At 35.4% G+C, this 20,205-nt stretch overlaps 2 protein-coding genes across 3 annotated transcripts; one reads left to right on the top strand and one right to left on the bottom strand.

Moving 5' to 3' along the window:
* Positions 1-979: 979 nt before the first annotated feature.
* LOC132043337 (probable catabolite repression protein creC) lies at positions 980-12,852 on the bottom strand. Of its 2 annotated transcripts, none has more exons than XM_059433841.1 (11): positions 12,376-12,852; positions 10,768-11,082; positions 10,371-10,479; positions 10,203-10,263; positions 7,882-7,969; positions 7,689-7,772; positions 2,992-3,085; positions 2,817-2,904; positions 2,534-2,639; positions 2,362-2,454; positions 980-1,764 (listed from the first exon to the last, which is right to left on the bottom strand). In XM_059433841.1, the coding sequence occupies exons 1-11, from the start codon at positions 12,550-12,552 to the stop codon at positions 1,363-1,365; spliced, it is 1,617 nt and encodes a 538-aa protein (XP_059289824.1). In that variant the 5' UTR covers positions 12,553-12,852; the 3' UTR covers positions 980-1,362. The 2 variants fall into 2 exon arrangements, with proteins under 2 accessions (XP_059289824.1, XP_059289823.1); XM_059433840.1 differs by having other exon boundaries at positions 10,203-10,296; positions 12,376-12,851.
* A 5,506-nt stretch (positions 12,853-18,358) lies between these two features.
* LOC132043321 (uncharacterized) lies at positions 18,359-19,707 on the top strand. The gene is made up of 3 exons (XM_059433822.1): positions 18,359-18,757; positions 18,842-19,253; positions 19,295-19,707. Exons 1-3 carry the CDS (start codon positions 18,359-18,361, stop codon positions 19,705-19,707), a joined length of 1,224 nt encoding a protein of 407 aa, XP_059289805.1.
* Positions 19,708-20,205: the final 498 nt, after the last annotated feature.

Raw genomic sequence — 20,205 nt, 5'->3', positions numbered from 1 at the left:
TAAGTCTGATATGGCTTATATTGTGGAAGCTACATAATAGGGGTATTGACTTGATTAAATTGTCCATGCTACATAGGGGTATGTCCATGAACCAATTTGATTATTTAGGGGTAACTTACGATCTTTTGTTTGTCTACATGGCTAACGGTCATAGCCAAGTTGGAGAACCATCAATAAGAGCACGCTCATGAAGGATAGATAAACGAAGGGTAAATGCATAAAATCGAATCGAATACTTCAAGGGCACGTACATTTGAACCTTTAGTTTGTGACTACGTAAACAGATAATATGCGTTTTGACATTGCCTTTTATGAACAATGACATGTCAAAAGACAACAACATACGTATATATTCGTCATTCTTTGAATCCCACACATAGGGGAATCGGGGGAGGATAGAGTGTATCACAAAGCTTTCATGAAGGATAGATAAACGAAGGGTAAATGCATAAAATACCTCCTACATTTGAACCTTTAGCGTTTTGATTTAGATAAGTTGTTTCCGAAAGATCCTTGGCACATGTCAAAAGACATACAAGACAAAAGTTTACCCTGACATCTAATGCATCCAACAAATCAAGATTATCACTTAGCTACAATTAGTTAATATAAGCAATTAATCTCAAATCTTCACTTAACCATAACCAAAAAAGGTATAGATCATAGTGCAGACACCAACTCCAGGTGAAATTTTCACCTTCCAATATTTCCCCAAAACTTATCCAAAAGGCAGCAGGGAGGCCATTCCCTTCAAGCTGCTGCACAAAAATGAATCTAAATTTCAACAATCCAAGTGTAAATGACACCACCACAATGACAAACCCGACTTTTTCTAAAAGCTAAACTTTGCACGAAAGTTCTGCGCCAAGGAAAAAAAAAAAGGAAATCTAAACAATCAACAGAAAGTACGGTACATTTTGAAACATGAATCCGATCATAGTTGGCTCAACCTAAACTAACCAACAGGCAATAGAAAAAATCGATGACAAAAAGCTCTATATAAATAGATCGCCAGCATAATGTTGGTACGATGAGGTAATCCAATATAAGTCAATTGTCAACCAACAGTTTCTTAGCAAAATTGGCTGAAGAGTAAAGGAAAAAGCCAAAGGGAGGGGAGAGGTTGGGAACTAGGAATTACATATCTCAAGAAACCAACCTCAAATTATTTTTGCCTATCATACTTACAAGATGCTCGGACACTCTACTAACCTTGTGTTGCTCCCGGCAGCATCTTCATTGTTCGCTATACAATTAGTTGGTCAATAAATGGCTACTGACATTTTTAAAAGGAGCCGCAATTAGAAAATCCGCCGTTTGCAACCCCCTCCCCAAAACACACACAAAAAAAGGTGATAACTATTAGGTCATTGCTTGTAACTTGGAACTAACAATCTTTCCTGATATTGTTGGCTTCTCCTTCAAAGTTGGACTTAGTAACGACTCCGAGTTGTTAGTTTGGGTTTCACCAAACTCCGGTCTCACCCAAACCTTTATATGCCCCTCACGGCAGATAGTAAGGACTGATTCATGAGTAAACATCACGCCAGAGAGTGGTTCGGTGTGAACACGATGAGTGACCAGTGGCGATAACTTCGGAATATCTCGTGTGCTTGGAGCAGGTTGCAGCGTACCAACAGGGCAAGCCCTATCCCAATGAGATGATTGACTCCCGGTGCTGAAAGTCGGTGATCCACCATGAGGACGGCGCATTGGTACTACAATTTCATCCATTTCCAGATCCCATAAGAGCAATTGTGTGTCCTATAAATAAACATCAAGTCAAAAACATCGAAACAAATCATAGCCTTTGAAAATCATATTATGAGCAACGCGAGGAAAAAAAATTGGAACTGTTGAAGTGTGTGACCATCTCATCTAGAAGTGTACGTTGTTAGAGAGAGCACACCTTTATTATTTAATCATATTCTCAACACGCCCCTCACGTGTGGGCCTGGCTCTTTTTTTCATGGGCCAAACACGTGGAAATTCTTTTTTGATAATGGGTCGCGGAGCCAGGATTTGAAGGTTGTGGGTTCGGGGTTCTAATTCTTTAAAGTTATTGGGTTCTAAATTAATAATTTGTACATATTTGACAAAAAATTTAATATAAATATATGGTTCGGACCAAAGCTACGAACCCACGCCCGAAGGGCTAGTTCCAACCCTAGACTGGCAGTGAGATTTGATCCCGGGACCTCTGTCTACACTATGTTGAAGTGTGTGACCATCTCATCTAAAAGCTTAAGCCATTAGAAAGCACAATTTTATTATTTTATTATATTCTCAACAGGAACACAAAGACGTTTAATCTTGATGGAATAAACCCAATAATATGAGCTTTTTATTTTGAACATGTACCTGACCAACAGAACCGAAACGGTAGACAACATTTTCATCTGTGCCATCTGAATTTGGTGCTGACCAATATGAATCAAATGCCACACCACTGACCTGCCAGACACAAGTTAAGAGAATAAGGCGGTGAATGCTACATAGAAACCAAGGTAAGTTATAACTGCTCGAAACTCACCCAGGAGTTATGCCCCTCACCCCATGCAACAACTTTACGTTCGTCCATGCTCCAAACCTGAACTAGGTCATCTTCTCCACCAGCTAAAACGTACTTTCCGTCCATGCTGTTGGTTTATGTACTTTCAGTATACATACTCTCTCTAGCCAAAACATTAAAAACAACATACTTTGTTTGTGGGCATCTGTGTGGGTGGGGTAAGGTGCTACACCGCAAGGTCCACAAGGCAAAAGTGACTTCCAAGTTACAAATATGTCATGAACAGAAAACCATAAATACTCACCTCCAAGCACAACACAACAGAGCACCATAATAGCTTTTTCCACCACATATAAGCTGTTCATTTTTGTAGTCAAATATACGCAGATAACCTGCATTAGATCAGTCATACTCAGTAAGGGCAAATCAACGCAACAAAAAAATTAATAGCTTCACAAGTCATCTCATGAAGAAAATACCATCCCTCCCTACAGTTGCAATATACGCCCCATCAGTTGAGAAAGCAATGCTATTGATGGACCCTTGGCAAATATGCCATCTAGCTACAGGATTCTGCATATAAAAGCCAAACGGAAACATGTGAAAGGAAGAAGTTAAAACTGCATACTCTACTGCAGTAAGAAGGAAATGTAACAAACATTTTTTCAGTCTTACCTCAATCAATTAGGAGATATTAAATAAAATGCCACTAATGAATGGCTGAATAAACTAACCTAGACATTTGTTTAATTTTGATAGAGCAGAAGCAGACTAAATGTTCTTATTCCAGACAAGAACAACATAGAATGTGCTTGTTAACATATAACGGAATATACTGGTACAGTATTTAGGAAGATGAGAATGGAACCATGTTTATGCTTTTACTCAGCAGTAAACTTGCTTCTTTAGGGATTATTTGTTTCATGGACAGGTTATGTAGAGATTATTAAGCGGTGAGCTGGTAAATAATGTGGGGATTGCTATGCATCGAATAATAATGCAAGAAATGTTTTGCGGTAAGCAGTAATAGATTGTTATGCGGGGTCAGGGATTGCCTCTTTATGAGCATTTGTATTTAGGTACTCTTATATTTTTGGCTAATACACATTCTTATTCTGCATCCTCCCGCGCAAAATAACACATAAATTCCCGCGTATCAGCTATGGGTATGTGGAGTTTAATACTGCCAAGTAAAACATGCATTAGCGATGTGAAGTTTAGTACCATAAACCAAACGTTGCATTAGTTACTCAAAGATTATTTTTCTTATGCAGTCAACCAAAATATAGTACTACTTATACAGAATTTTCCATCAACGAATGAGAGGTTAGATGATGTGATTCAAGAAAAAAAGGGGAGAAGTAGGGGAAGAAATAAGAAAAGAATACAGATTATAGATAAGAGATAAACGACCTCTGATTTGTGCCCCCGATCACTAGGCAAAGAGAATTGATGCACCTTTTTTTTTTTTTTTTTTTTATAATAATTTTTTTTTTTTTTGATGATGTAAGTGTTTTATAATCACAAAGTTCCTATGCATTAAGCATGGGGTTTATGGATAGTTGATAAGACCATCAAAAATATGAGGAATTTTTGGAACTGATATCAGCTCTTAAAGCCAAATGCTTAGTTAATCTTTTTTTGCTGGAAAGATAACAAAAACATTTCTTAGATTTTATTAGTACTCTAACTTTAGAAGGAACCAATGTATACAAGTCTTCTTTTGTTTTTTTGATCTGTAATTACGCCCCTGACAAATCCAAGAATCTTATCATCAAAAAAAAAAGTCTAGACTACAAATCCAAGAATCTATCATAAGACTAAGGAGCTAATAAAATCCAAAAAAGAGTCTGGGTTATATGCAGGGGTAAGATTAATCCAGCTAAAAAGAGTATTCAGGCATCTGGCCTTGAGATTGGAGTTGGCAGTTACAATAGCATGAAAACATCTTTGGTTCCTTTCCATGCATAAGCACGGACCATAGACCAGATTCTTCTGATGGCCTTCCCAACTTTCCAAGAACTCCAACAGACAAAAACTTCCCTGACAGTGCAAGGTATGACCCATTGCAAACCAAACAAAGTGAGGAACATATTCCACACATCTGTAGCAACTGGACAGTGTAAGAACAGATGGTTAATGGTTTCAGAGGTGCAATGGCACATGTAACATCTATTAGCGAGATGAAATTTCCTTTTCATGAGATTGTCCAGAGTTAAACAAGCCTTTTTTAGAGCGACCCAGCAGAAACAGGAGACTTTAGGCGGTAAATTGATTTTCCAAATGAGCTTGCAAGGCCATTGGTCAATCAGGTCCTTGTTGGAGCTCAGAAGCGGGTAGCCTTCTTTGACAGAATAAGAACCGTCCTTGTTACTGCCCCACTTAAGTCTGTCACTTCTATGCGTGAGAACTGGACTGTTCTGTAGACGCCCAATCAATGCTATCATGTCCTCGATTTCCCAGTCATTTAGGCGTCTCCTTAGGTGCAAATTCCATGAGTTGTCCTCCCAGTTCTGAGCAATTGTTGAATCTGGGTTAGTTGTTATAGGGAACAGCCTAGGAAAAGCATCCTTAAGAGTAATAGAGCCAAGCATTTGTCTTTCCAGAATAGAAGATGAGCCCCATTTCCCACTTGGAAGGAAGAATTGAGAAAGAACTCATCCCACAATCTCCTGATATCTTTCCATAAACCAGTTCCATAAGGAGTTAAGATTGGGTTGGAGCACCAATGGCTAGTGCTACCATATTTAGCTTGGATCAAAGATGTTTTCATGGTATGGTAACTGCCAGCTCCAATCTCAAGGCCAGATGCCTGACTAATCTTTTTAGCTGGATTAATCTAATCTTACCCCTGCATATAACCCAGACTCTTTTTTGGATTTTATTAGCTCCTTAGCTTGATGCACTTTGGGAACGAAAGCCACAGCATCGTGGTGTTGTAATGGACACTAATTCTTCTTGTTCCAGAGGATAACCTGAAGCACCAATTGATGAATGGGGCTCATGGTGATTGGTCAAGATTACAGAAATTCAACCGAAACAGTCCACTAACTAAATTGGGTCTAACCCTGTGTATATGAGGTTATTAATCTCTTCTCTTCTTGAAGGAGATGATAAGAAAATCTGCCTCAGAAGTGAATGAAATACCAAATCTAAACCAAATAAAATAGGAACCAACAATATATGAATGTGTGCACAAAGCACATGGAACATTTCCTCTTCTGTTTATCTTAATGGTTCCTTGGAAAACAAGCGCAGGTCTCAAACATTATTCCTTTTTTCCCCTTTTCTAAAATTTAAAACTAAGAAAACACAGATAGAGGTCTTTGCTTACAAATCAGACCACAAAAATACACATATTCTGTTAAGAAGGGAGTAACCTAATCCCCTAATAATTTGCATATGCCTTGAGTATGCTCTTAGCAATTTGCTTATAATACAGGGCCAAGATCATCTAATTTGTTACATTTGCCAGTACAGATGTGATGTGTTTGGTTTGCAACATTTTTTTGTGCAAATTGGGAAGGCTCAAGCAAAGGGTGCGTTGGAATAGATGTATAACTTGCCTGAATAGTGATTCTAAATCCACTCGAATGACTGTAAAATCATTAAGCTTAAAACTATCACTCCTGGCATCCCCTTGATGCAAAAATTAAAAAAAAAAAAAAAGATCATCTAATTTGTTACATCATGTGTAACACAATCTGACAATTTAACTTAAACAGTATCCACTAATGACTGTAAAATCATTAAGGATTTAAAACCTTTTCCCTCATTGCACAATCTGACAATTTAACTTTATACTAATGTGCTGGATTTCAAAGTAACACTACAATCTCAACCATCTTGCAGTGTTCTTAAAGGCTAGTTTGAAGCACGTCTAACTCCTGAATCTGGGCGAAGTCCAAGTTGCGCGCACCACCTAAGTGGTGCATTAGTACAAGCACCCAGACACTAGACATATGTCTCATAACTATGACCTCGATATTTAAGAGAAAATTACTAGACAACAAAATATATTTGGCTAAGTTACAGACTACCGTTAACAACACATTATGAATGAAATTTATAGCTGAGAATGAACTTGGAACTAGCCCAACCTCAATAGCTATCTTATCAGGTAAAGACTGCCCAACACCATATAACAAGACTATAGGTAAATCCCTCAACCGTGTGGAACTCTAACCTCCACTTCCTTCGCACACTCAGGCTTTGATAGTCGGAGCATGGACACCATTATTTGGAGAACAAGATTGGGTAATCCACGAAAATAGATAGGCTTGGCACGGATAACATTTAAATAAATGGACCTTAGGCTTAACTCCACCCAGAAAGCTATCTCGAACTGAGGATTGTCAACACCATATAAGATGGTTAAGGACACTTAACAATAATGATTAGGAATAAGAAGTTAAAGAATTAAAAACTACGCACAACAAAACTTTCACTTGCATCATTACATCTAAGTCAAAATTTTAAAATTGTATTTGAATTTGACTGACATGATGTTTATTCCTATTATCAATTCTAGTTTTCTTCAATTCTTTTGTCTCTCTCTCTCTCTCTCTCTCTCTCTCTTCATAACCGTTTCCCTTCTCTAAAGCCCACCATTTTAATTTGCGCTCTACGCTTGACAGTCCAGCAGACTTGGCCGTTTTCTAAATTTTTCGCCTTCGACAACTCTGCCCTCCAGTTCTCTCAGCCTTAATTTCAATGTCTAATAAAACACATACATTGAAATACTCAAACTTGCAATATTAATTATTGCAAGATATGATTAATTTGTTCCATACTTTACGAACAGAGACTTCATTACTTATTAAATAATAGCCTCAACATACTGAAAGCAGTTGACTGTATTTTTTTATTTTTTTTTTATTTTTGAGATGGAAAAATAAGCGGCAACAGGAGGGATGCAACACGAGGACTGCATATATGCCTTTCATCCACCTTTTTTATCTCACAGAAGGAACATGCCTATGCGTTCTGATAGCTATTCTAAAAAGGTTAGAATGAGGTTCTTAAAAGAAAAGCAGGAATATGTGAACCAAGAAATTTGCAAATGGTTGAAGCCTTGAAGGTGAACAGGAGCAATTGATAATATCAGTACCGACAGTGATACCAGGGGCACATCATCAAACGCTGCAGAAAGGAACTATATACACAAGCAAAATACCTTATTATAACGTGCATGGGCAACTGAAAAATGAGTTTGATCTTTGATGACTGGAAATGAGGGATCAGCAGATCCGTCTTTGCTCTGAAATATAACAACAAAAATGCACATTGGTCTAAGAAAGTAGCAAATATGAGGATCGTTGAAAAGGACCTGCAAATTGGTAGCACTCCCAATTAGTTTCAACACTTACCTTATCATAGACGTAAAAATTTCCATCCGCATGAGCAACAACAAAAGCCCCATCACTGTTAGGCACCCAAGCGATACTAGTACATCGACTGTTGAAAGGCAAAGTAATATATTAAATCTTCTCCACCATTTTAAGAACCCATCAATATTGAAATACTAGTACATCGTTGGTAGAAAACAGAGGAAAATATTAAATTTGAAAAAGAAAGGATTCTCTTCAGTATACAAAGCCCTTAAATTACTTGCCTTTTGAAATAGGCAAAATACATAGATTGACACATGAGGTTGGTGACCAACGGTCAGATAGACACTTTACTATCCTTGTAACCAGAGAGACACCTCTTGTTGACATAAGTATGCCTCGTAACACCCGGGTACAGCAAAACTTATGTGTGTGTTACAATAGCAGATAATGTGGCAATTGACAAATCAAAGGACGACACGTGTAATTTTAAGAAAGAAAAAGAAATAATGCATTTCATTTAAAAAAAAATAGAAAACCCCCTCACCCCACCCCAACTTTCTTCTTCATCATCCAAAATAACCACCAGCTTCCTCACGCTCTTTTCTTCTTCATCATCCATAAATTCCACCAAACACCAGCTCCACTCCCATTCGTCTTCACCATCAACCCCACATAGCCATCTCCCAAACCCAAATTTTACATGTGTCGCCGAAAATTTACCACCGAAATGCCACCTACCCACATCACATATCAGCGGCAATTCCTCCATCTGAGAACTAGTAAAAGAATCTTCTATAGTGATCTCCTTCTTAGCCTTTTTTTTTTTTTTTTTTTTTTTTTTTGATAAGTGCGATCTCCTTCTTAGCTTGGTGGTTGGAAAAAATCAAAGATGGGTGGAGGTGGAGAAGGTGGTGTTGCAATTGAAATTCTTCATTTGAATTGACTGATTTTGATTTAAACTTTTAAACAGATTGTTGAAAATTGAATAGGAGATAGTCGAGCAGGGGAAGGTGATGTCTCCGTTAACGGCAGTGACGGGGTGGTCTGCCAGATGACAATAGTTTTCCTTTTTTGTTTGTCTGATTCTGTGGTCTTTGAACGGTGAAGCTTTCTGGGTTCTAGAGGTGATCGAGGTAGCAGCTCCAGTGGTTTATGGCAGTGGAGCTATGGTGGAAAAGAATGGTTTCTTGGCGGTTCTCTCGATGACTGAGTGTTCTGTGGAGTTAATGGAACATCATGTGAAGAATGTAAGGAGACTTTGTTTCTGTATAGGAGGGCTTTAGAGTGGTGGATGATGGAGGCTAAAGGTGTTTTTGGGAGATAAAAATTAGTGGGTGGTGATGGCAAAGGTAAAGGTGTGCAGAGATAGTTAATGTGGATGGAAATTAAGGGTAAATAAGGAATTTCCATGTTTTTAACAGTTGCAGATAGATTATAAATATACCCAACACGCTAAAAGGCAATTGTACTCTGTACTCCAATGAGAGGTGTGTATTTGGTCATAAGAATAGTTAATGTATCTACGTCGGTGACAACTTTAAGTAGCTATTTGTGTATTTTGCCTTTGAAATATTCCATGAAGCAGGAAGCATTATGACTACTTAGGAAGTGGGTAGGAGGAAGGGAAGGAGACAATGTTCCAAAATATTATAGCCGTACCGTTCATGACTCTAATATCACGACTATAGTTGTATTTAGGTTGTGTGGAGAGCTTCAAGTTGTTTACCTTAGTGAGATCTCCAAAACTGAAAATTCAAATATAGTTGTCTTTTTATCCTCATATTCCCAACTAGTTTGGAATGAGGTATAGTTGAATGGTTGATTGTTTTCATTCTCATACTACAAAGACTATCCTAATTCTCTTTATTTTCCCTTGGTATACACACCTAAAGGGGGTGCAGCACAGGGGTCAAAGTATGAATTATGAATATCCAACAATTACAATTAGCATCTAATGACTGATCTAAGTAAAATTATGAAATAACGATCTCATCTGCATTCACCATCCAATTAAACTTTTACTAAGATTGCGCAAACACCCAAAGAAGGCTTCCATTTACAACCAACCAAAAACATAAGCAACTAAGAATCTAAGCTTCCAGATTTATTAGTAAGAAATTCTTGCCACTCTAATAGTTATCAAAGTATATTCTAGGAAACGCACAGTTATACTAGCTGTAAAAGCATACATGACACAGCTATATTCATCTCTTTAACAATAACTCAAAAATAGGATATCAAGTCCAGACCATTAACATTATTTCAAAAAGAAAAGATAAAATAAAGAAAAGCATTACAATTCCATCAATAGTATTCATAAGAATAACAAAGGCAGAGGGTTGAGTTCAGAGCCTTACCTGTTGTTAACAGCACCATCCTTGTTGTAATGTTGTGCCCCAACAAGCTTCTTCCCAACATCTTGCATTTGATGACGTAGAGACACCGAATAAACTGCAAATCAGACGTTGTAGATAAAGGGTGAAGTGGAAGATTGAAGTTGTACGTCATGTAGGAAGAAATTTTACCATCTCCGGAACTCAACCCGATGAGCAAATCATGCCCTTCTTTTGCATCCGGATCAAATGCATGGCAAACAGGATTTGAATTACCAAAGTGTATTGACTTTATAGGATCCTACATTTTCCAATAAACCTCTCAGGATTCATAGATTCAACTTTTTTCCATCTCAAAGAACAAATATAGAGCCTGTTTGGATTGGCTTATTTTAGGTGCTTTTAAGCCAAAAATAGCTTTTAAGCACTTTTGTAGTGTTTGGGTAAATAAAAAAGTGCTTTTAAGCACTTGTTTTTAAGTTAAAATGACAAAAATAAGCCATAAGCTAGAATTTCTAACTTATGGCTTTTGGCTTATAAGGCAAAAGCCATAAGCCCATCCAAACGGGCTCATAGTAGATAACCATACCTTATCTCGAGAATTCAAATCACTAATAAAAATTGTGTCGCCAACATTGAATATCAAATAAGTCCCTTTGCCATCGAAATTGGGAATACTGACAGAGTTATTCGAACTTGTCACTCCAAATGATCCAGCTCTACCACCCATGCCACTTACAGACTTGCTTCCACCATTTCCCCCGACAAAACTAAGGGACTTACTACCATTTCCACCACCTAAGAATCTCGCTGCTGCGGACTTAACACCACTGGTGACTCCAAAAGTTGATGTCGAGTGAGGCTGTGCCTGAACGGGCTTATCTTTGAGATGAGCTAGTGTTACCTGAAAATCAAAATCATTTCAGCTTCAAAAGTTGGACTACTATTTATTTTCGGGGAAGGGTCAAATTTGTCCCTCTACTATTCAAAACGGATCAATTTCACCCTCCGTTATACTTTCTGTACAAAAATACCCCCGACATTACCCAAGTGGCTCAACTATACCCCTTCTCCGCAGGGGCTGTCCAAGGTGGACACGCCAGACACTACATGGCATGCCACCTCACACCCCAACCTATTTTACCCCCTCCCCTCCACTATATTTGAGCCAATTGCGTAACGTCGGGGTATTTTTGTACAGAAAGCATAACAAAGGGTAAAATTGATCCTTTTGCATAGTAAAAGGGCAAATTTGACCCTTTTCCTCTCTAAATTTATTTTGATATCGCGGAAAAGGATGGACCAAAAGCATGACTACTAACTAAAGCTTATATAGCTGATATCGGAATGTAAAAGCAGCAACTGCGCAGATATGTCTCCTTCATTCAAAGGGTTTATTTCAGCCATTTATTAAAGAAAACTCTACAAGTAAGCCAGGACTCAAAAAATTCAAAATTGAAGACATAAAGAAATACTTAAAAACTGAATAAACTGTGAAACTAATTCATTTCACAAGTTCTCAGTTAACTCCAATAACAACAAGGTAGAGAAAAAAAAATTAACTTTTTGGCAGAATAATACCTTTAAAACCCCAGAATCTTAAAATTGACACCAGATTCCGCTCAAAAGATCGAATTTAGAAAAAAGGTCAATCTCAAAATCTAATTTTGAGTATCATATAAAACACTACTAATCTAAAATAACTTAATTGGCCTAAATTAAGTAATTAAAAAAAAAACTAACTTTTAGAAGAATGATGACTCATTAAACCCCAGAATCTTAAACTTAACTCTACATTCCTCTCAAAAGATCCATTTTAGATAAAGGGTCAATCCCAAAATCCAATCTTGAGCATCATATAAAACACTACTATTGGTAAAATAACATCATTGGACTAAATTAAGAAAGAAAAAGAACAACCCTTAAAAGTGTATAGATTTTAGACAAAGGGTCAATCTAAAAATCCAATCTTGAGCATCATATAAAACACTACTATTGGTAAAATAACATCATTGGACTAAATTAAGAAAGAAAAAGAACAGCCCTTAAAAGTGTATAGATTTTAGATAAAGGGTCAATCTCAAAACCTAATCTTGAGAATCATATAAAACAATACTTATTCTAATATATAACATAATTTGGACTAAATTAAGAACCCTAGAAAGTGCAAGAATTAATTATTTATTTATTTTTTTACCTGAGTAACTGTTTTGCCATGTGAAAAATGAAGAAGACCAGCAGGATAAGTCTTTTCATATTGAAGTTTATATTTTCCTTCAGGGGTTTTGAAATATGTCTTTAAACCTGGAGATTGTGTGTTGTTACTCGATGCTGATGATGGAGACATCATACTATTACTATTGTTGTTCATCATTCTTGAAAATACCAATCCAAAAGTCTCTTATAATCAGATCATTTTTCCAATTGGATTTATTTGTTGCACCTGATGTTAATCAATTTTGTCTGTTAATATAGAGTAGAGTGAATAACTTAGAAAAGGGTGAAGATTTTGACTTTTTAAGGGAGCTTTGGTTGAAGAGATGGATGGTTGGAACAATTCTAATACTAATAATAGCTAGTAGTATTGTTCTTCTTCAATGCTTTTCTCTTTCTATTTTGGTGTGCGTTTGAGAGAGTGAGTGCTTTGAGATTAAACTTGGATTAAGAGGAAGATCCACCCTTTTTCTTTTATTTTACACTGAATATAGTACATCTTGATTTATCTATGACTTCCACAAAAGAAAAGAAAAAAGTTCCTAAATTTACAATTACTACTACCTCATTAAGATTAATCTTATCTGACATTCGCGTCATGTTTTCTTTTGAGCCGAGAATCTTTCAGAAATATTTTCTCTATCTCTCTCAAAATAGAGTAAGGTTTGCGTACATTCTATCCTTTTCAGACCCTACTTGTGAGATTACACTGAATATGTTGGTGTTGTTACCTCATTAGAATTAATAAGATGAGATTTTTGAAGATTATTATTAATAAAGAAAATCGTTACATATGATAGCTAGTAGTATAACAAACACTCAAATGTTTATAAGCTTTAAAAATTATAAATTGATCACCCTCAATTTTTATTTTTTAATTTATAAATACTTTTAATTTAATCGATATTTCTACTATTTTATTTTTAATATTTTTTTAAATTCTCAAAATATATTTTTCAAAACAAACTTCCTTTCTATTTCATATCCATTATTCATCCTTTTACTTATAAAGCTGTTTTTAATTTATAGTTAAGGGCATCCTAAACATTTTACTATAACAATATGTTCATTAATGTATCTTATGTGATAAGTATAAAATGGAGGAGGAGGACCAGGAGTAAAAGATTTGGCCCACCACTTCAAGGATTTTAAAATATTTGGTTCACTTTTAAATGAGGTCAACCTCATTAGCACTACTATAAAAGGTGTCTCTTCTACTTGTTAAAAGAGTATTTTGTTCCTAATATAGGTTTTCGGTCTGCGGGAGCTTTTAGGATCGTTGGGTTGGTTGGATGGGATAGATAAGTATACATATCTCATGAAATTAGGTATCCGTTTTTTTTATGAAATAGCTAATTCGATTATTTTATTATAAATAGTGGGATAAAATAATCCTAAAACTAATTAATACTCATAACCAAATGTAAGATAAAATAATACATAGCAATTTATCCCGGAGTTATTAACCCTGCAATCCCTGGAGATATAGGAAAAACAATGTGTAGTCTAGGTAGGGGTGTGCATATTTTGGATAAACCCCAAATCCGAACATTTTGAATTTATATTTTGTCACTTTCAAATTCTAGATTGGATTTCGGATTTAATTTTTAAAAATGGGCTCCCAACTGAAAATTTCTCTCGATCACTCTCTAAACTACTGCATTTTGGCAAGGGTTAGTTCTCTCTCTAACTAGAAATTTGATAAGAGAAGTGCCAAAGTATTGCAGGCTAGATTCAAGGTATGCCAGTTGTCCACATTTTGGATTTTGGATTTGGAGCTTCGGAATTTTGGATATTCGAAAATTGAATTTCTTATACATTATGCTTAAGCCTACCCGACTATCCATTAGATATTAGCACATTACTTATATGTAGGGGTGTCAATGATACGGTTCAGACGCTTATTTTATAAAATTTATACCATACCAATTTTTTGATTTTTTTCATTTTGTATAGCCAAAATTAGAGTTTTCGAAACCATCCCATCATATCGGTTTTTCTGCAATATCGGTATGATTTGCTTAATTTCGATATTTTTTTAAAAACATCACGTAAAAGTCACTAATAAAAGTTAGGACACGATACATGCATACTTCTATAGGACTTTGATTTAAAAAAAAAATCTCCAGACATTGTTACTATTTAAAGGAGATGAATCAAGAAAAGACATAAAGACGACAAGAATAGAGATTCATCCCATTATTATACGGTAGCGTTTAACAATGTTAAGCAACAACAAAAATATAATTTAGATCGCCCGAGCAGGAAGAAATCAATCAAGATGAGGCTCAAGAACTAAGTCCACTAAAATTAAGTATCCAATAAGAAAAAAATTAAATCATACGATATCTTGTAGCTTGCTACCCAAAATCGTTGGAATCTATAAATAGCTTAATAGTTACTACTCGAGATGCTAGACTAATTTGATTTCAATAGGATTAGTGCTATATGCTTCAGAGTTGGGACTTTGGGTGTTAATGATGTTGCCGGCTTGTAGTCGTTTTCATCACCCCCAACGTAAGGCGAATAAAATTTTATTATATAAATATTTATAATTTCATTTAGTACGGTTTGGTATTTTTTTGGTTTATTTTTATAAAATTAAAAACTTACCTAATTATTTGGTACGGTTATAAGTTTATATAAAAACCATCGGTTTTATTAAAAGAAACCTAAAAATCGGTTCGGTCGGTTAAGTCAGTTTTTCAAAAACCTTCGACACCCCTACCTATATGCCCAATCTAATAAGTCAAATACACCCTACTCTTACTTGTTATTATTTTTATTTTATTTTTTTGCTGAAAAAACATACCTTACTCATTTACACATCAACCCATATATTCAAAAATATTACTTAGTTGCTTGTATGAATGCTTTATTTATATGATTGTTATAGCAACAAGGAACTACAAGCCCGTTTGGATTAGCTGAAAAAAGTGGTTTTTAAGCATGAGTGCTTAAAGTACTTTTTAAGTGCTGAAATTTATTTTTTAAATAACAGTTACGTGTTTAGATAAACGTGCTTAAAGGGTTTTTAGAAGTAAGGGTAATATTGAAATTAATAGAAAATATAAGGGATAAAAGAGTAAAGTTGTTGGTCAAACCAAAATGGCTTTTAAAATTACAAAAAAATAACAGGGTTGAATGACTTATGGTTTTAGGCTTATTTTAAGCACTTTTTGACTTAATCTAAATTGTATTCTATTTTTGCCAAACACCCAATAAGTTAAAAATGGCTTATAATCTGATTTGACCAACTTATAAGCCAATCCAAACGGGCTATATATATTAAGGCAATCTGGTATGAATATTTTATTTGGTTGTTCATTTTGTGAGAAGAAGAAGAAGAAGAAGCAATTCACTTATAAACCGAATCAAAAATCCGAATTATCCAAAATCGATTTATCCGAAATAGAACTTAAAATCCGATCCAATCTGAACTATTTGGTTCGGATTTGAATTACATTTTGCGAAATCCGAAAACCGAAATTATAATCCGAAATATGCTAAACCCGATCTGATCGAACCGATGAATAGGCTTAGTCTAGAGACAAACTATATCTTACTCTTCATAAGTCATACGTTCTAGATAATTGAAAAATCAAACCCAACTTAGAAATATATTTGACTGACCTTTAATTGGCGTGATTGAATAAAAATTTATCTAAGCCGATAATATCTGTACAAGTTTCTGTAATTTTCTATACATATAAAAAATGATTTTCAGTATAAATTTTGTGTGGTTATTCAGGAAGCGGTTTCAATTGTCTGGAATGAGAATGAGCTTATAGACAGTTTGAGGAGTTGACGTAGGGAGAGACGAGTATTTCATATAAGGTCAAGCAATTCGTAGATAAATTGGAACAGAAATGAGACAGATAGGAGGACATCGATCCAATATTTGTTATAGATATTCTTATACCATATGCTTCGAAAACAGACATATATGCACTTATTGATACTTTGCATATTCGTGTGTATTTTCATACTTTGCATATCAACTATAAAATGACCTTGAGTTCAGGACAATCTTCTTCGTATTACTAAAGTAGGAGAGCATATAGTTGTTTATCGTGTCTACTAGGGTTGTGCTAACACAATTTAGGATAAGGCATGACGAGTAACATGATTTGAGTATCATAGATAGTTGACTTTGAAGTGATTACAAAAATGATTTAATTGGCTTCACGCCATATTACACTTGTATCACATCTTACCCAAATCAATATTCATATTAAAAGTACGGAAAAGGGTCAAATGTACCCCTCGTTACACTTTGGGTTTAAATATACTCATATGTTATATTTTAGACACAAATATATCCTTCATTTTAACAGAGGGACACGTATCATCATTCTACTGAATACAAAAAAAATACATAAAGAAACACTGTATTTTACACTACAAAATTAACAAATACACTCAAAATACTGAATACAAGAAATAAAATATACCCCCAAACACTGAATTTTGCACTAAAAATTTAACAAATTCATTCAAATATTGAATACAAGAAATAAAATACACTCCAAACACTAGATTGTACGCTAAAAAATTAACGAATACACTTAAATGTAACCTCCATCTTAGATACAAGAAAATAAAATACACCCCGATTTGAAATATAAAAAAATAAAAAGCTCAGATCTGAGCCAGCACGCCGGAAAACGACCGAATCTGGAGAGCGCCGGCAGTTGTGACAGTAGCAAATCTGGAGAGATGCACCGGCGGTGGTCAAGACGGAACTTCAGCGGCCATGACCGCGCTGGGGGCTCGAGCACCCATTGACCCGACATGAACTTCGTATTATTTAAATAGAAAATATAAAAAAACAGGTATAATATATTAATAAGCACCCAGAGAACAAAACTGCTGGTGGGTGCTTTGGTATTTGGCTGAACTGTTCAGCGTGCGCGAGCCTTAGGTCGCGTGTTCGATTCCCACTGTGAGTGTTTATTTTTTTCACATTAAAAGCACTTTTCCTCCCAGAGCTGTACTGACTGTATTATTTTAAAAAAAAAAAACGTTGAAAAAGCTGACCTTTTCTATTCAAACTCTAATATTTTAATTTTTTTTCCCTTGTTGACTTTAGGTTTTTATTTACTATTTCTACTTTCTAGATCTCCTTTCCTAAAAGGTTACAACTTTCTCTCTACGCAAAACCCTTCTTCCTCTTCCCCAAATCTCAACTAGTAAGCTTCTCAACAACTAGCAAGCTTTCTTCTTCTTCTTCTTCCCAAATCTCAACGATTTCAAAATCAAAGTACAAAAAGCAACGTAATAAGATTTGGTGTTTTGATTAAAGTTAGATATTGAAAAAAAAGAACTTTGGGTTGGGGATTTTCAATGCTAATGCTTTAAATTCAGATTAGGGGAACTTTTTCTGTTATTTGATGAATATATTATGATTGGTAAATGGTAATTTCTTGTTTTCTTTCTTTGGACTTGTGGTTCCTCATAGTTACCAATTTAAATGTTACTACTTTTCTCTCCAGATATCTAAAAGTATGTCCTAGAGCATTTTAGAAATCATAGTTTCTAGGCATGCTCCCTGCATTACTGTTGTTGAATATGTGCACTTTGTCCAAAAATTAAATAGCAAAAATTTGATGAAGTATTGCCGAAAGAATTAATGGATAAATAGATAAACTAATCATTTGGAAGAGAAACTTAGAACATAATTCTTCAATGACTATTGGTACTGTTGGTAAAGGTATTTTGACTAGAAACACACATGTAATATTTTCTTAGTATTGATTCTCATCTGGTTAAGAGAAACACTCTGTATTTCTGTGCCTTATCTATAACCTGATTTAGGAACTATGTGAATCTTGTTTTTGTAGGAATTATCTTTGTGAATCGAGATGGATTAGTATATCACGAGATGGAAAATTGGGCAACCAAGTTCTAGTTCTACTCATCCATCTGTTACTTCATCCGTAGCTCCAGAAATTCAAAGGGAAATCATGGCTCTAGAAATTCGAAGAGAAACATTTCCTTTGGGTGTTAATTTAGAATCTCTTGAAGCTGATCCGGGAATTAGAAAGCCTATTGCAGAATATAACCCTAATATACTTGATGAAGTTAGGAGATATTATATTCAAAAAGAGCGTTGCCAACCTGAGGTTCTTGATTTTCCTAAAACTAAGTTTGGGAAGGAAATGCGCCAGTTTAGTCCTAATTGGTATAAGGGTCGTCGTAAGTGGTTGGAGTACAGTATAACAAAAGATGTTGCATATTGTTTGTGTTGCTATTTGTTCCAAAATGAACATGAAAGTAATGGAAATACAAGTGAAACTTATGCAAAAATTGGCTTTAAAGCTTGGAACAAGGCTCTTGAAAGATTTAGAGCTCATGTTGGAGAGGTAAATAGCATCCACAACAAGTGTTTTAACAGGACGCTTAATTTAATGAATCAATCAAAGTAAATTCAAACTGCGTATGACAAGATACTCGAAAAAGACAAAAGTGAATCGCGACGTCACTTGAGTGCTTCAGTCTATGTGACAAGGTTTCTCTTGAGACTAGAATTATCATTCCGTGGGCATGATGAGAGTCAATGTTCTTCAAATAGAGGTATCTTTCTCGAACTTTTGCAATGGTATGGAGATATTAATAAAGATGTTGGAAGCATTATATTAGAAAACGCCCCAAAAAATGAAATGATGTATTCTCCAAGTATTCAAAAGGATATTGTTGATTCTTGTGCTAAAGAAACAATCAAAGCCATCATTGAAGACCTGGATGGGGATTATTTCGAGATACTAGTTGATGAATCAAAAGATATATCACACAAGGAGCAAATGGAAATTGTTCTGAGATATGTTAATAAAGAAGGTGAAGTAGTAGAGCGATTTGTTGGTATTATTCATATTAGTGATACATCTGCTTATTCATTAAAGGAGGCAATCTACTCTTTTCTTTCAGATCACTCATTAAGTCCATCACAAATACTGGGCAAGGTTATGATGGAGCTAGCAACATGCAGGGAGAGCTAAATGGTCTTAAGACTTTGATATTGAATGAGACTCCATTGGCATATTGCATTCATTGTTTTGCTCACCAATTGCATTTAGCACTTGTAGCTCTTGCAAAGAAGAATTCAAATGTAGATGATTTTTTTTGTATAGTTATTAATGTGTTAAATATTGTTGGAGCATCTTTTAAGCGCAGAGATTTGCTTCGAGAACATCATGCTGAAAAATCAGAGGAATTGCTCATATCAGGTGAAGTGCATACTGGGCGAGGATTAAATCAAGAACGTGGACTTCAAGACCAGGTGATACTCGTTGGGGTTCTCATCATAGAACATTAGATAATCTCATTGTCCTATTTCCATCAATCATTCATGTTCTTGAATTTACTGGACGTGAGTGTCCTAATTATACTGACAGACTTGTTACTAAAAGTCTTGTGAGTATGATTAAGGAATTTGATTTTGCTTTTATGTTGCACTTGATGTGGAAAGTTATAATGATGACAAATGAGTTGAGCTTCTCATTACAAAGGATGCTATTGTCAATGTTATGGGACTTCTTGCTCTTACAAAGCAAAGATTACAAAAAATCAGGGATTGTGAATTCGAATTATTAATGGATAATGTCTCTTCCTGTCACGACCCGACTAGGGCCATGACGGGCACCCGGGGCTAACCACCGAGCACCACTCATTCTATTACTCATCTGCTTTCATTCATATTTCTTGTGCTCACAATCATGGAAAACTATTTTCATTTAAAACATATACACTTTATATACATAAGCCCTTCGGCTATCAAAATAATACATATATGTATATACAATGAGAAACTTGT

The sequence above is a fragment of the Lycium ferocissimum genome, unplaced genomic scaffold (assembly GCF_029784015.1).
Source record: "Lycium ferocissimum isolate CSIRO_LF1 unplaced genomic scaffold, AGI_CSIRO_Lferr_CH_V1 ctg2309, whole genome shotgun sequence".
In the NCBI taxonomy this organism is placed as follows: Eukaryota; Viridiplantae; Streptophyta; class Magnoliopsida; order Solanales; family Solanaceae; genus Lycium; species Lycium ferocissimum.
The sequence above is the reverse complement of the archived record's forward strand: the minus strand, read 5'-3'. Positions and strand labels throughout refer to the sequence as shown.